Raw genomic sequence first — 16,561 nt, forward strand, 5'->3', positions numbered from 1 at the left:
TGTCAGTGGCCGGCGCTGCACTCCTGTGCTCCCGCCGCGCCCGCACTCCCGTCCCGGCCAGCTGCCCCTCACCTCACACACACTTCTCAGGCTTTCATTTTTGTCGTTCTTAACAGCTGGTCCCCTTCCCTTTCCACCACTTCCATCATCTATTTTCAGCCCCACCTCCCCCTGCCAGGGAGACCTCTATTTATATATCCCCAAACAGCTGAGAAAGCTCTAGCTTCTGAGGGTTATTAGTAACATTAATAACAAGATGCATATTTCTCTGGAAATAAGCCAATGGCTTTAAGCTTAGATTGAAATGAAAAATGGTGTAATAGGTGAGCTTTTGTTTTTACTATTATAAGAGAAAATACATAGAAGTTGGTTCATTTCATCTTTTTTCCTCCCTTCCTCCCTACACAGTTAACAGGTGTGGCCTTTATTGGGGTGACTGGCTTAATGGCACACCCCTTGGTGGTCCTCCTGGTAAAACATCTGGCTTCTGGGCCGCAGGACGGGCACCCTCCCCCAACACGAACGGCGCTGCAGCACCGCATGCACATCAAGACACAGCAAACGGCCCTGGCTGGTGCGGCTCAGCTGGCTGAGTGTGGGCCTGTGAACCAAAAGGTCACTGGTTTGATTCCCTCTCAGGGCACATGCCTGGGTTGTGGGTTCGGTCTCACGTGTGAGAGGCAAGAGATCCATGTTTCTCTCTCACAGTGATGTCTCTCTCCATCTCTTACTCTCCCCCTTCTCCCTCTCTAAATAAATAAATATTAAAAAAAAAAAGACACAGCGAACACAGAGTGTGGCCACCCCCAGACAATTTATTTTAAGGAATTTAGAATAGACATAGCACTGTAGCAGGTAACAAGATTCAACCATGAGAGAAAAATCTGTTTATCACAAGAACGCAAGCTCACATTGATGAACTTTCATTTTGATTCTCAACACCCACTGATGTGCAGGGGTAACAAGGTGAGGTTCCCCAAATGGAGAGTGATAGGACAGCACAGCCCCTCAAAGGGAATTATTCTTCCCTCGAATGGAAGACATCATTTAAATAAAGCACATTTAGGCTCCCTTAGTTTTTGTAATTTCTAACTGTAAAACATAATCTTATTAACGAAACAAACAATTCTCCTTGGTTGGTCACATCATTTATTATTGAAAGGGAAAATGCAGTATCACAAAAAAACCACTGACATAGAAATAACTAATTTACCTGTAGGCAGTTTTGCTGCATTGCACATTACCACACAAAACCCTAAAGCTGGTATTTTTTTAAAGCCTGGAAAACACATTTGCCTTTTTGTGTTTCTTGCCAGGTGGTACGCATGCTTCTTATAAGGAAAACTCTTCTATGTAGGCCTGAGTTTAGAACCTAAGTATCTGTTAATCTAGAGCTTGCCGACCTGAGTGCACTGCACAGGTGGGGACGTGGGCGGTGAACAGATGATCTCCTCTGCCTCCAGGGTGGCCAGGCTGAGCCACAGAAGCCTCTTCATTTGACCCCAGGTTGGGGGTGCTGCCTAGAGCCAGCAGTATAGGGTGAAAATGTGCAAAAACCACTGGTGCCAAATAGTATGTTTATAGTTCTACCGTGATTTCCCTAAGTGGCCTATATAGGCTTGGGTGCATCCTCTGGAGGCTTGAACAGGGGCGCACTCGGCAACGGAGCAGAGGCTCAGCACAGACGTTCAGACAAGGATCTCAACACGTCACCCTTCTTTTTTTTTTTTGCTAACTATTCAGTTTCCCGCCCTCTTGGCCAGCCCTTAGTGGACATGAGTTCTCCTGAATGGAGCTCCTCCCTGGCTCGCCTCTCATGTCAGCCCACTATGGCACCACCAAGAGAAGCGCCTGGTTTCTTACCTCCTGTGGTGTACGATGACGACACACCAGGCGAGCCCTCGCACCTGCAGATGTTCCAGCACAACACAGTGAGCCCTCCTGAACAGCATTTTAGACACCGGGGAGGGGCTTTCCTGGTTTATTAGAAAAACGATGTTGGAAATAATCTAGAAGGAAAGTGGAATTCTGGTGCATAAACAAGTATTTTAAAATGGAAGTTTGTTCACTTCTCTTGCCCTCCTCTTTGTGCCCGTGAGTGGTTAACTCCCTCTCTGAATTAAGAGGATGCTGCTGTGTGTCCCTTCTTGAATGGGGGACACAGGGGTTCACACAGGGGTCAGCAAACACCTTCTGTGAAGGGACCCTCAGGAAGTAGTTCAGGCGCTACGCGCTGGGCTGTCTGCTGCACATTCTTCCCTCTTTTTGTCTCTAACTACCCTTTACAAATCAAAACACCATTCTCAGCTCAAGGGTCTTCCAGATTTTCCCTGTGGGCAAGTCTGCCAGACTCCCTGCTGCAGGGAGTTCTTGGTAGGGGAACACGGGCACCAAAATGAGCGAGTTCGAAGGCTGTTCAGGCCTGAGGACCCTGATCTGGGGATGTCCTGTGGAGAGTGGGCGGGGCCTTGCAGACGACCCCAAGGCTGGGCAAAAAGCAGAACTTCCCTGGGTTTGTCTCCAGAACAGTACAGAGCTGGACCCAACTGGCCTTCTTTATTCAACAAGTAGCTGTTTGTGGTAGGAAGTCTTAATTAAGGCCAATTTAAACCTGTGCCCATGCTGGCTTATCCTTGCCTTGATTTTAAAGGCAAAATCACATACTCAAGGCATTTGAAACTCTTCATTCTACTGTTCAGGGCCTTCCTATTCCAAATGGCTGGTGGGAGAAAAGCTAAAGTGGAAACTTATTTCCTCCTCACCACTAATGCCACCCACAGGCTATAGAGTAAACCCCTCAAAGACTTCGAGAAGCATGTGCCCTCCTGCCACGTCCAGGCATGTGTGACACAGCTCGGGTGTGGCTGGGTCTTGATGAGAACGGTGTTTACCAGGGACCAAGGACTTACTATCTGGAGACCAGCCTTTCAGAAGCTGGCTCTTTCACAGAGACGTTTATCTCCATCTCTCTGAAACAAGACTCGCCGCCACATTATTCCAGTAACATCACACAGCTCTTCCTACCTCCCAGATATGTGAGAGGCAAATATTCTACCAATAATTTCTTCACTGTTAGAATATTCACTTTAAGGAGAATAACAGAACTTACATTTCTTTCATAAATTTGTAATCTTTTAACCCTATCCAGTGTAGCTCAGTGAGGTGGGAGTCATCCCACAAATCGAAAGGTTACCAATTCGATTCCTGGTTAGGGAGCATTCGAGAAGCAACCAATCAATGTTCCTCTCTTGCATCGATGTTTCTCTCCCTCTCTTCCCCTCTCTCTAAAAATAAGTAAAATCTTTAAAAATTGTGATCTTTTAAATCATCAACATACAGTATGCCATGGTTTTAAGTAATTAATAAACAAGATAAAAGCCCCACTTCCCCCCCTTGGTTACATAAGCGCTTCAGAATCAAAATTCTTTCTCTAATCAATGTTTTAAAAAAGCAACTGACGGTTCTCAAAATACACATCTGCTACCAACCAGACAACTTCAACTCTCCTGGAGTTGAACAGCACATGGGTGTGGTGTGCGTACGCACACATGCTCACGCACAGAAAGAACCGCAAAAAAGTACCAATTCCCAGGGGTTCCAAACTAATGAATAGGTGAACACCAACTGACCTCACATATGCCAATCCATCTTTTATTTAAAATGTCAAACTTGTTTTCTTCAAAACGTGGGCTTCTTTTTGGTGCTAAACTCAGACCCTTCCCTCAGCGTGGGTCACAGTGGCGGTGCCCACACGGCCTTGACCACAACAGTGGTGAAAAGAACTTACTGAGCCGCAGGTGGGCTCTTCCGAAAAAATTGCTGAGACAATTTTTAATTGGGGGAGCGGGGACACCAACCTTAATTTGGAAGAAACTGGAGCCCAAGTTAAACAAGCAAAGATGCATTATTAAGAAACACAGACATGCCTGTCAGCTGGCATCAGCTCAAGTTCTAGTAATTTTGAAACTAGTGAAACCTTACAAATTTTCTGGCTCATTCAAAAACAGAGTGTTCTAAGGCCAGTGAAAGATAAGATGAAGAAACTGATTACCTGTGGTCAAAGGATAAGATCATGGTAATGGATTTTTCCAAATAAAATAAAATAAAATGAAAAAGAAAATTCTGAAGTGGGTGTATTTAGGAGAAAGAACACTGCATTCCTCATTCGCTTTCATTAGCATGTGCACACACGGCACCCCAGTCATTACTTCACATTTTTCAGGTCTCTTCACTATCAATTTGAAAAAGAGTTACCTCTTGGTAACTAGTTTTCTCTATTTTGGATATAAAAGATTTTGACTTTTTAAGTCTGCAAAGAAAATACATTGTAACAGACCTAAACAATAAATAAAAACTAAATATCCTCTTTAGTTTTCAAGAGAGGAAAAAAGCATTTTAATTTCATTCAGTAGGTTTTTTTGGTGTTTCAAAAGTATCACCCTTCGGTCCTAGCTCCACTGATAGAAAACACCTTTGCCACTTCCCTCCAATATCAAAGTGCATCTGTTTAAAATTAAACACACCCTAAAGAAAAACCAAAAATCTTCGTAATTTTTGGCAAATATCCTATGCAGCAAAAACGACGGGACTTCCCCTTTTCCCTAACCTTCACTTTAAAGCTGTGTACAAAACAGGGCTAAACGCGATTCTTCCAGGGCAGCAGAGTTTACAGACAATGGAATTGGTTTTTGCTTCAAGGAACAAAAAGGGAACGGAAAAATAAAACCAAACAAAAATAAAGGGAAGAAACCCTGAGGCAAAAATGGCTTTTCCTTTAGAGCCCAGTCTTCCTGGGTCCTCTCCCTCCGGTCCAGTTCATAAGGTGCCCCCAATCTTCTGGGTCGGAAGGCCCTCCTCCAGCCAGAGTGCAGCGGCCGACCCGCTGCGAAGCATCCGCCTGTGAATGCGTCGGAGCCGCAGCAGGTAGAGGAGGATGGCAAGCAGGACCACCAGGAAGCAGCCGAAGAACAGGTAGTGATTGTAGACAAAGGAGAAGCCCCGCCAGTGAGCGTGACTGGCCCGGAAGGTCTCCTGCTGGATATCTCTGCCCACAAGGGAACAAAAACAAACAAGTCAGATGAAGGTGCCCGAGAACTGATCGGGCAAGGAGTGTGGCACATAGTGCACGGGACATGGGTCAGGATGCAGCTCTGCAGACAAAAACTAACCCTGCCTCAAGACTCAGTTTCCTGACCCCTAAATCTGGCCAAACAGAGGACAGCTGTGAGTACTAACCAGGTCACATGTGAAAGCGTATTCATTAGTCTGTAGCAGTTACCACCATCACAACTTGGTTATAACAAAAATCAGAGAAATGTAGAACCGTGGGGGTTTCACTAGTTACTCAGAAGCCAATGTGGGACAATCCACGTTTCTGATCAGCACCGCCCACTACTCACCATTCTCGCAGTGAACCAGTTTCCATGTATTGCTTAGAGAAGCTCAGTTAAATGAGGGGGGAAACCCAGAAAGCTAAGACCTCACTTATCAGTGAAGCAGGGCCCCTCTGTGGGGGCCAACTGACAGCGGGTCTGTGAACCCGAGTCAGTCTCTGACTGTAATGCAGGGTCTCCACGGAACATGGATGCAGCCAGCAAACCACTGTGGTATTGGCAGGACCTGGGACTTTGCTCCTGGTGACACTCACAGACCTTCTGTATCACACTGTGGTGCTTTGCAAATGTCTTAAAATACTGACACGTGTCACCACACTGAAATTACAGAGGCACGATTCCTGCTGCCAAACCTTGTTACTTCACGTGTTAATGAAGAACACAGATCACTACACCACAAATGGGTTTTCTGTAGTATTTTGATAAACACATTTCAGTACAATGGTTTCCTCTGTGACCTATGTATTAGCATTAAAGACAGTATGTTGAGAAGGGCTCCAAAGCCACAAAGGCAAAGAACCCAGGAGTCGATGCTCTGTCCAGTGTCAGGGGGACTGGCACTTGGGAATAACCAGGCCCTGGTGCAGCACTGCTGGGACGGGGGTGGGGGACGAAAGTGCACAACTCTGTGGCTCTGCCCACAGCCGGCGCTACCCGGAGTGCGCCAGACACCCGCAGGCCGCAGTTGCTATGGTGCGTCGTAAGTGAAGAAGAGCATCTTGTGTTTGATTCTTGTTACCAAATTCAAGTCCATACCTTAAGGGTAAAAAGCGGGTCCTGTAAAGGATTGCTCCAAGGGTCCACTGCACTTCCTTGTCATAAACTTGCAGGGCGGTCTTTAAATTTTTGTAGGTAACGGGAAACGAAAAGCCACTGTGAAACACCTCGAACATCCAGGCGGATTTGAAGCACTGATACCTGCAGGCACCGAGCACAGACAGAGGTGGCATTGGGTCACTGGTCAAGAGAAATTGTGCACAGAGATGGGCCCCCTCTGGGACCAGTGTGGATGCACAGGCTTCCTGATGCCTGTGTCCTGAGCAGCCCAACTCAGCAGCCCAACTCATCACATGCATTCCACGTTGATCTACTTGGCTTATGTCCCTCGACCACAACACGGAGCAGTCTGCCTGTCCAAATCAATCAGCTCATGACACTCGGTCTCAGTGTGATTGAATGCAACATCGTGACAGATGCTCCCTCTGCCATTCCATCTTTTACTTACTCCGTAAATACAGAACAAGCTCCAACTTCCTGGGACCTCAGTTTCTTTATTATAAAATGAGAAAAGACGAGGGTCCTTTTCAGCTCTATTATTCTATGATTCTAAATATTTATCAGAGACTTACTTTTGGCAAAGGATTAGGCTAAGCAAGTAATAAGATATAATAACAAATAATGGTCAGTGAACTTAAATAACTTATAATGAGGATTTTTGAAAAGCAACAGATACCTAAAACAAAGCAGAAATGACAAAACACCAGCAGAGACCTGAGGGCTCTGGAGGCTCGGGGAGAAGGAAGGGCTCTCTGGCTGAAAGGGCAGAGGAGGATAAAAAAAGACAGCCCCCACCTTGAGTCTGATGTCTGGGCAGGATTTCAACGGCAAAGGATGACTAGGGGAATTCCAGGTGGAAAGAAGAACAAAACTGAGCAAAACTATGTGTGGAGCAGTGTACGTTTGGGCTCAAGTGTTTGCCGTCTTGTCTGAAAGGAGGCCAGGACAGACGAGCAGCAGGGACTGAGGAGGACAGACAGGCAGGCTGGGGCCAGGGCGCAGCGAGCTGGGACCCGCACTGAATGCCTGGTTTCCCAAACACACCCCAGGCCTGGCCGTCCACGACTTACTTCAGCCTGTGGAGGTCCGCGTGAGAGGCATACAGTCCTCGGTCAAAGCGCTCCCGCAAGATCGACCACTTTGTTGCACAATAATCCTGAAAGAAATTTTACCCAAAATAAATCCCTGGTAAATGATTTTTCACTAAAAAAGGGTTTACCAAATTCATATTCATAACAAACATATCCTTCCAATTAGAACGGAGGTGTAACTTATATGTGTGAGCCAAGAAGACAAGACACACAATCACTGAGTGAATATTACTGATCAGTGAGTGCTGTTATTTTTTTTAAATTTTATGTCATTTTCAGAGAGAGGGGAAAGGAGGGAGAAAGAGAAAGAGAAACACAGATGTCAGAAAGAAACACTGATTGGTTACCTCTCTTCTGTACCCTGTACCCGCCCTGAACCATGGACCAACCCCACAACCCAGGCATGTGCCCCCAACTGGGAATTGAACCAGCGACGTTTTGCTTGATGGAACGACACCCAACCCACGAGCCACACTGGTCAGGGCAAGAATGCTGTTCTTTGTCTTAAATTCTGCCCAAGTGATTGTTAAAGAGAATTTGACTGCCCACACCAACCTCTTGAAATGGCTCAGTGTCTCCTTCCGTGACTGCATGTGACAGGCACAGACGTTTGGAAAAGTGAGTCGGCACTGAGCCAGCTCAGATCGAACAGCACTGCGTGTGGCTGCACAGCGAGAGGTTCTGGGACACAAGGATGACTACAAAAGACTCCGTCTTTGAAAGAAGACAAAGAGGTGTTGCAACACTTACATGGCTACTATTCTGACCCCTATATAAAGGATGAAGAAACGGAGGCTCAGAGAAGCTGAGAAACTTTCGAGGGAACAGGAACAACACTCCGGCTGGAGGGAGAGGACAGGCATTCCGGGCCCAGGGACCACCAAGGGGAACCAAGATGAGGTGGAAGTAGTACAGGTGTGAGGGAAACAAGGGGTCGTCTGAGGCAATTACAGTGTAAAGAGCTAAGTGGGAAGATGACACTCTAGAGGGGATTTGAAATGTGCCCTGGAAGGAAAAGGAAGCCACTGAAGATTTTAAACAGGAGGGCAGGTGACTGCGCTTGTGTTCTGACAGCACAGCCTGGGAGCGCCTGGAAGATGAATGATAGAGAAAGACCAGACGCAAGATGACCAACTGAGAGGCTCCTGCGGTAGTGCCTGTGGTCGACAGAGGCCTGGACTAGGGACGACGACACTAGGACAGAACGTAGGAAGGGGTCTGAGAAATATTTATGACATCAAGAAACGTGCTTGATTACACAGGGGTGTCCAGCAAGGCATGAGCAAGTGACAGGGGACTGGATGTTCAGTGACACCATTAACTAAGAGCAAGTTGGAACAGGGCAGGGAGGAAATGGTAGGCGTATGTGGTGTTGGGACAGCTAGCAGGCACTGCGTGGGGTCAGAACCACAACCTCTCCTTGAGAGGCAGCAGCAAATAACAAGCATGGATGAGATTACCTGAGAACCTGAAAGGCAGAAGGCCAAGAGTGGAGTCTGGGATCACCAAGGTTTAAGGGGTGTGTGGGGGGAACCCTTAAGAGAGCCCAAGAGACTCAGAAAGGCAGGGAGAACTTGAGATGAAAGTCCTGGAAGGCCGTGGCGAGTACTGTCAGGTAATGCTCCCAGCATTATGCAGCAGTACAACCTGGGAGCCACTGGTGACCAGGGCAGTTCTTGGGGTGTGGGGCAGAAGTCAGCTCACAGAGAAGTGTGGGCTCCTGCTTGACCATTCCCCTCGTCTGACTGAGGGAACAGGATCCCCAATGTGTGTGGCAGGAGAACCTTCTGTCCTCCACCTCTCCCTTCTCTTGACCCGGGCCTCCAGTGGTGAAGGGAGGGCAAGACCTGCCACTGTCCTCCCCAGTCTCCCGAGGCGCACGGACGGTGGTCTCTCTGAAGGTTACCTTCGCAGCTTTAGTGAATGCGGCAGCATTGTAGTCTCCTCCCATCCGCAGCACATCCTCAGTGCAGTAGTAGAATTCAGAAAAGCCGTAGAATTCGCTGTTCTGGAAGTGAATCAGGGGCTGGTAGACCCCGTTGAGGGAAGTCTGCGTCTCATTTGTTTTGTTCATGAAAGGCTGGAGACTCTGTCGACACAGGTCAAAGTCTCCCATTCCCCGCAGGTACATGGTCTGTCCATTTTGCTGGATTTCATCTTTAATGTCTAGGGGTAGGCAGGGGTCCAGATACGGAGTATCCGGAGCTAGACCAGTCTGCTTCCCCAGGAGCCTATGGCACAAAGAGAAACTTGACCATGAGACTGACAGAAAACTGTGTTCTGAAGTCAGTCCTCCCAAAGTGTGTTCTGTGGACCACGTACCCTGCCCAGTGGTCTGGGGGAACAGACGGTTCCAGGATAATTAAGTTAGGAAAGGACACACTTGAGCCCCGCCTGGAGATTCATGATACACACTTTCATACAGCAGACACCTAAACAGAATCAGGGAAACGACTACCTGTGAGGTGACCCCATGCTTTCTGTTCCTTGTACACAGCTTGGTGTCCCCACTGCTGAGTGCCCGTGGTCAGTGAGCCGCTCTCTGTCCTAGTTCACTGCTGCTAAGTGCCCACTAACTGCATGGTTCCAGCCCCACTTCTGCCACTAGTGCTTGTGATTTTTATTATATGCAGAAGAAATGTGACTAAAAAGAAGGAACAAGTGAAAATGTGTCCTGTGAAAACTAGGTTAGATGTCTTACTTAGAAAAACATGATAAAGGCGAGTTGACAGAAAACTGCTGTCAAATTGATGTTAGCAAGATTTAAAAAGAATTCAGAGCCCAAGTATCCATCAGCAGATGAGTGGATAAAACAACTATGGGACATTTACACAATGGAATACTACTTGGCTGGAAGAAAGAAGAAAATTTTACCCTTTGCAACACCATGGATGGACCTGGAGAACATTATCCTAAGTGAAATAAGCCAGTCAAAGAAAGACGAATGCCAAATGATTTCACTCATATGTGGAATCTAATGAACAAACAAGGAAAATGGGGACAGACTCATAGATGGAGAGCAGATGACAGCTAATGGAGGGGGGATGTGAGGGCATGGAGGGATTGAGCAAAAAAGGAAAAAGGATTCATGGACATGGAAAACAGTGTGGTGATTACTGGGAGGAGGGGAGTATAAGGGGACTAAGTGGCATTTTTATTTAAGTTAGTCAACATATATTAAAAAGAAAAAAAGAATTTAGAAAAATGAGTAAAAATCTAGACGGATTTGATACCAAATTCTTCACAAATGCCTGTAAGGTCTTGGTATTCTTTAAGCCAAAACAACATTAAATTCAGTGGTGGAGGGCATGTCAGAGAAATGACGGACTCAACCTTAAAAAACACTGTGGTCCAGAGCAGAAGACAGGCAAATAAACCATCAGTGAAAACAGCGTGCATCACCCAGGGCTCAGAGCTATCTAATGTCCTGAGAGGGGAGTTCCAATCCATCAGGGAGGTGTGGGTCTGAGCGACAGCGAGCTTCCTTGGGAGTCTGGTGGGGTGCGGGGTTGAGGGCAGGACCCTGCTTGTCCTTCCACATCCTCTTCAGCTCAACAGAAAGGGGAATAAAAAGCTAAGTGCTGACAGGCTTCTGCTGATTGAGGTCTTCCTGCTTTGCCTGGGTATGTTTTTAGGAGGAAAGACCTGGATTTGAACTTGACTGCTGAGGAAAGGTGCTTTACCTGTTTTTTTGAACTGTGTTGGCAAATATCTTGTCTTCATATCTCTGCCGGGCAGCATTGCCACCAAACCCAAGAAATGTGGCCACATAGACTCGGTACACATGCTCAGTCTGATGAACATCACATCCAAGGTTAAATTCAGCTAGCAAATTCTTAGCCACTTCTTCCTGATGATGTAAGGATAACAAAATTAGTATTTTAAGCAATAGAAAAACAACTACCTTCTTTAAAAAGAAAACTGTCAAAAGACTCATCTAAATGGAGCAAAAATTTCTGCTTCTGTATTTCCTACTAGGCATCCCTCCTAAATCAATATGATGACATTTCTCACTTAAGAGATTTCAGATGCACTGCCCATCTGTGATATTGTTACAACTTATTAATAAAGGAAGTTGGCAATATAGTTCACATCTGCTAACCTAATAATCTGTTTATGGAGTCCTATGCTTTGGAAATAATCCTAAACATTGAAAAGACTCTATACACAAAGATGTCCTTTGTAATTCTGGGACAGAAAAGGCTGGATTTCATCTAAATATACAACTCCTAGGAGGATTTAGAAATTTATCCTAATCAGGTTTATGGAGGAACATACTTATGCACTGTTAAATAAAGGGCACAGAACTGCATAAACAGTAATATTATAAAAACCACATTAAAAAAAAAAACTATGAATAGGGAAAAAAGAATGAAAAATAAACATCAAAATGCTAACAAATGCTTTCTTTGGATGATGCATTCATGGGAAATCTTTAATCCTGATTTTTCAGTATTTTTTTTCCAGGCTTGCTTTATAGGTATTTTTACTTTATTTTGAAGGGAATAACATGACTTTTTACAGAGTGTAACAGGTTTTGGAGGAATGTCTGGATGGGAAGTAGAAAACACAGATTGCAATACTTGAATTTACAAAGGATTTTTCTAAGGAGTTTAATGTATCATTTATTGGGTGAACACTAGGTGTCTGGTAATACATTAGATATATTATATACACTATCTTACAAAACTTTATAGTAACTCTATGTTAGAAGCACTTGCAGTCACATTTATAGATGAAAACCAGATCAAAGAAGTTAAGTGACTTTGCCTAAGGCCACACAACTAGTGAGGACAAGCTGATGATGCACCAGTCTTTTGTAACTACCACTCTACGCTTGCTCGGGGATATGCAGGAAACTGGGCTTTGGCATTAGTGTACAGCAGCATGGACAGAGAGTGATAAAGGCACGTGGGAATTCAGGAGCACCTCTGGAAACCCTTCCGCTGCTCTCCACACAGGCCACAGCCGACTGGGAAACTACACTGACAGGGAGCATGAGGGGACAGAGAAAGACAGAGTGAACCAGAGTTCAGAAACGTGGAAGCAATCCTTTCCAGAAAAGTCAAAACCTGAGCCATAAAAAAGTAAAAAAGTATTTTCTCCAATTTTAACTTAAGAAATCTCATGCTATTCTATGTAAGTTTTACAATCCCTGTTGAGAGAAGAGTAACTGAAGGGAAAATGTAAACAAAACTCAAGTATGTGACTGACATGTATACCAAAGAAAAACTCCACGTGAGTTCAGAAAACAAACCAGCTGAGTTCAATGAACACACAAATGGCTTAGGTGAGCTTTGCACTGTTAGGTGGGCTTCCTCCTGTCTGCTTTCTCCTGGTTGAGAAGGTGGTACCTCAGCAAGCCCAGTAAAGATGTGTTCACTCAGAAAACAAAACAGAAACGGATGGAAACATGTTAAATCAAACCAAATCAAAAAGAAGGAAACTCATACAGATAATACCTGCTGTGAGGAGGCAAAGCTTACAGTTTTGGGGACTTCGTATGCTATCTGAGTTGACACGCCTCCCATGTCGAGAATACCGGCAGTTCTTTTGCGGAGAATGGCTTCGCTGCTTTCACTACCAGGAATGTTCACTTCCACCACCGCTTCGTCATCTGCAGGGAATGAGACACATCTGTGGGGGCGGAACAAATCCAGAGAACTAGGATCTTTGGAGGTGTCATCTTGTTTCTAGGGTGCATTTCAAGCATTTCTAGGCAAACCCAGCCTCCTCTTCCCAACTATATCCAAGTTGTGTGAGACAGCAGCTTCTCTCACTCTCTCCTACATGTTTAGCTGTGCCACAACGCTTAGCTCCTTTTTTGCCCTTAGAACCAACAGAAAAGGCCATAATTTCCAGTTAGATGCATTAGCTGGAAACATACTTACCATCTTCAATATGCTCAAATCGTCCGAGGACAAAATTAATGCCGATCCAAGCATACACACCTATAGACATTGCACAGGGTAAAGATAAGAATAGAATTTTAAAATATTTTGTATAACTCTGATCAACACTGTCTGTGCAAACATCTCATTTATTTTATTCCCTGACAATCTGTGAAAAAATCATCTGAAATAACACATTTTTAACGATACATCTTTTCCTACTGTCTTTCCAAGAACACTCAACTTTACTATTTATAGTTTTGTATCATTTATATAGGGCTAGTATTTATTTATGTATGTATTTACTTACTTATCTATCTATAGAGGTGGGGGGGGGAGAGAGAGAAACACACACTGGTAGTTGCTTCTACCACGCCCCCAACTGGGTGTGTCCTGACTGGGAATTGAACTGTAAACCTTTGCAGTCCACAGGCCAGCGCTCAGTCCATTGAGCCACACCAGCTGGGCTGGGCTAGTCTTCCTTAGAAATTTATAGATTGTTTTCAAATACTGGAGTTTTTACTTTTTATGAAGTTAAACCTATCAATTGCAAGATTTTAAAAAGAAGTTAACTTGGACTCTTCCCTTTCCATTATCCCTCACTTTCACTCATTTGCCACATCTGATTCTCTTTTTACATTTCCTACATCTAGTCTTTACCCATTTTCATTACTATCCTGATTTAAGCTGCAGAGATCTAATTAATCTTCCAGCCCCTACTCTTGCACTTAACCCCTCGATCGTCTGCTACGGAACCAACTGATCTACAGAACAAAGTCCAAACTTCCCAGCCAGACAATTCAAGACCTGTCCAGGTTTTTTACTGAATAAATTTGACACGTAACCTCCTGTAGGTACGGTGTACAATGTGCTACTTCGATACATGTGTATATTGTATTACAATTGCCCTTATATTTATATGACATACTTAATGTATAATATTGTCTATATTCATTATACAGTTGAATTTAAATCACTGTTAAGTGGTCCTGAGCAGTTCAAACTCACAATGTTCAAAGGTCAACCTCACTGTGCATGAGATCTGAGATCTCTATGGCTTGTTTATCACTCATCCCAAGTTTGTACCCTTAAATACCATCAATCTTACCTGACTCCCATCCTCCCATCCCACCACTTTACTTTTCTTTTTAGGATTTTATTTATTTTTTTTGAGAGAGGGGGAGGGAGATAGAGGGAGAAAGAGGGAGAGAAACATCAATGTGCAAGAGAAACATAGATTGTTTGCCTCTCACATGCCTCCTACTGGGGACCAGGCCTGCAACACAAGCGTGTGCCCTAGCCAGGAATGGAACTGGCAACCCCTCGGTTTTCAGGCCAGCCCTCAATCCACTGAGTAACACCAGCCAGGACTCTCATAGTTTCTTGATGTACTGACCTGTTTATCATTATATAATGACGTTCTTTGTATCTTCTTACCCTTTTTGTCTTGAAGTCTATTTTGTTTAAGTATGGCTACATCCACCTTCTTTTGGTTTGTTTGCTGGGAACACCATCTTCCATCCTTTCACTTTGAGCCTGAGTGTCTTTAGAGGTGAAACGAGTCTACTACAGGCAGCATGTATTTGGATCTTGTTTATTTTTAATCCATCTAGTCAGTGACTCTTGAACGGTGAGTCCAAATCATTTTCATTTTAGATGATTACTGCCATGTAGGGATTTATTGCTGCCATTTTTGTCTTTTGCCTTCTAGTTACTCTGTCTCTCCACAGTCTCCATCCTTCTGTTTCTTTCCACCTTTGTAAACTAGTGGTTTTCCACGGTGACTTGTTTTGTCTCCTCCTCTGGTTCTGTGTCTCTTCTCTCGATTTTTGCTGTATGGTTATAAGGTTTTCATAAAATATCTCATAGGTAATAGTCCTTTTTTTTTGCTGACAGCAATTTATCTTGCCTATAAAGGTTCCATCCATCCTTTTACCTTGCCCTTTTATATTTTTTTATGTCACTAGTTGTCTTTTTATGCTGATTGTTACTAAATTGTAATAGAGTAACTACAGTTACTTTTAATGCTTTAACTTTTATGCTATCATTGTTTGATATGCTATCAAAAAAGTTAGTTTTCTGACTGTTAATCAGAGTTTTGTTTACTTTTGTCTTTTCATTTCCACTTGAAGACTTCAACATTTATCATAAGGCAGGTCTAGTGGCTGGTGAACTCCCTCAGCTTTTGATTACCTTGGAAAAGCCGTCCTTTCTCTTCCATACCTAAGAATAACTTTACTGGATGCAGTCATCTCAACCTGCAATTTCTCTCTCAGTACTTTCAGTATCTATGTCATACACTCTTTCCCGGCCTTTACAGTTTCTGCTGAGAGATCTGCTGGCAGCCTAACGGGGGTTCCTTTGTAGGTTACTGTATTTTTTCCCCCTGGATGCCTTTAAAATTCTTTATCACTGATTTCTGACAATTTTAATATAACGTATCTTAGAGAAGGTCTTTTTGTGTTGAGATAATAGGGTGTTTTACCAGCTTTGTAGACCTGTAACTTCAGTTTCTTCCCCAGGTTTGGGAAGCTCTGTTATTACTTATTTAAATACACTCTGCTGCTTTCTCCCTCTCTTCTGGTATACCCATTAGTCTTATGTTAGTTCTTCTAATGGAGTCTACAGTTCTCGTAGGACTTCTTCTTTTTTAAAAAAATCTTAGTTCTCTCTCACCTTCCAACTGAAACATTTTTGTATTTCTATCCTTGAGCTCACTTATTCTTTCTTCCATCTGATATGCTTTATTTCCAGCACTTTATTCATTTCTCTTATTGAATTCTTCAACTCCAGAATTTGTTTGGTTTTGTAGAATTTCAATCTCTTTGGTAAAGTACTCCTTCTGTTCTTTAATTTTATTCCTGAGATCATTTCATTGCCTTCCTGAGTTTTCTCGTAGCTTGGTGAATTTCTTCACATTTTTGAATTCTTTATCAGTTAGATCATAATAGTCAATGTCTTTGGGTTTGAGTACTATAAAATTGTCATTTTCTTTTTGTGATACCACATTACTATGATTTTTCATAATATCTGATGAAAAGTGCTTCTGCTGTTGCATTTCAAGTAGTGAATTCCTGTCTTTAGGTAAAGCTTGATTTATTTTGATTCTAACAATTCAACAGGTTTATAAACAGGAGACTTTTATTTTCCAGAAGGTTACTACTGTACAAGTTTTTGGCTTCTTATTAGAGCTGAGTAGGTTGGGAGCATGCTCATAAAAAAAGTTGTTGGAGAGGGGAAAAGAGGGTGGCCACAGAGTTGGGGGAGGTGTTGGTCCTTTGGGTCCGCAGACCAGAGAGGGACATCCTTGAGTAGGGGTTGTCCCAGATGTCCATAGGTGGTCCTCTTGCAAGAATCCTGTGGCAGAGAGCAGGTAACACATTTCTTCAGTTCTCTTTGCAAATTCTTC

At 44.0% G+C, this 16,561-nt stretch overlaps 1 protein-coding gene across 3 annotated transcripts in view; it reads right to left on the reverse strand.

Moving 5' to 3' along the window:
* Positions 1-795: 795 nt before the first annotated feature.
* The window catches only part of ENTPD4 (ectonucleoside triphosphate diphosphohydrolase 4), a 32,753-nt gene continuing 16,987 nt past the window's right edge, over positions 796-16,561 (reverse strand). For 2 of the 3 annotated variants that reach the window (XM_024560725.3, XM_045195665.2), the window contains exons 7-13: positions 13,153-13,212; positions 12,724-12,878; positions 10,945-11,111; positions 9,168-9,492; positions 7,241-7,326; positions 6,150-6,311; positions 796-5,044 (exon numbers count right to left, since the gene is read on the reverse strand). In XM_024560725.3, the coding sequence (XP_024416493.2) occupies positions 4,816-5,044; positions 6,150-6,311; positions 7,241-7,326; positions 9,168-9,492; positions 10,945-11,111; positions 12,724-12,878; positions 13,153-13,212 (1,184 nt within the window). In that variant the 3' untranslated portion in view covers positions 796-4,815. The remainder of the gene's footprint in view (positions 5,045-6,149; positions 6,312-7,240; positions 7,327-9,167; positions 9,493-10,944; positions 11,112-12,723; positions 12,879-13,152; positions 13,213-16,561) is intronic. The other variant, XM_024560726.4, reaches the window with a different exon arrangement.

The sequence above is a fragment of the Desmodus rotundus genome, chromosome 9 (genome assembly GCF_022682495.2).
Source record: "Desmodus rotundus isolate HL8 chromosome 9, HLdesRot8A.1, whole genome shotgun sequence".
NCBI classification, from domain to species: Eukaryota; Metazoa; Chordata; class Mammalia; order Chiroptera; family Phyllostomidae; genus Desmodus; species Desmodus rotundus.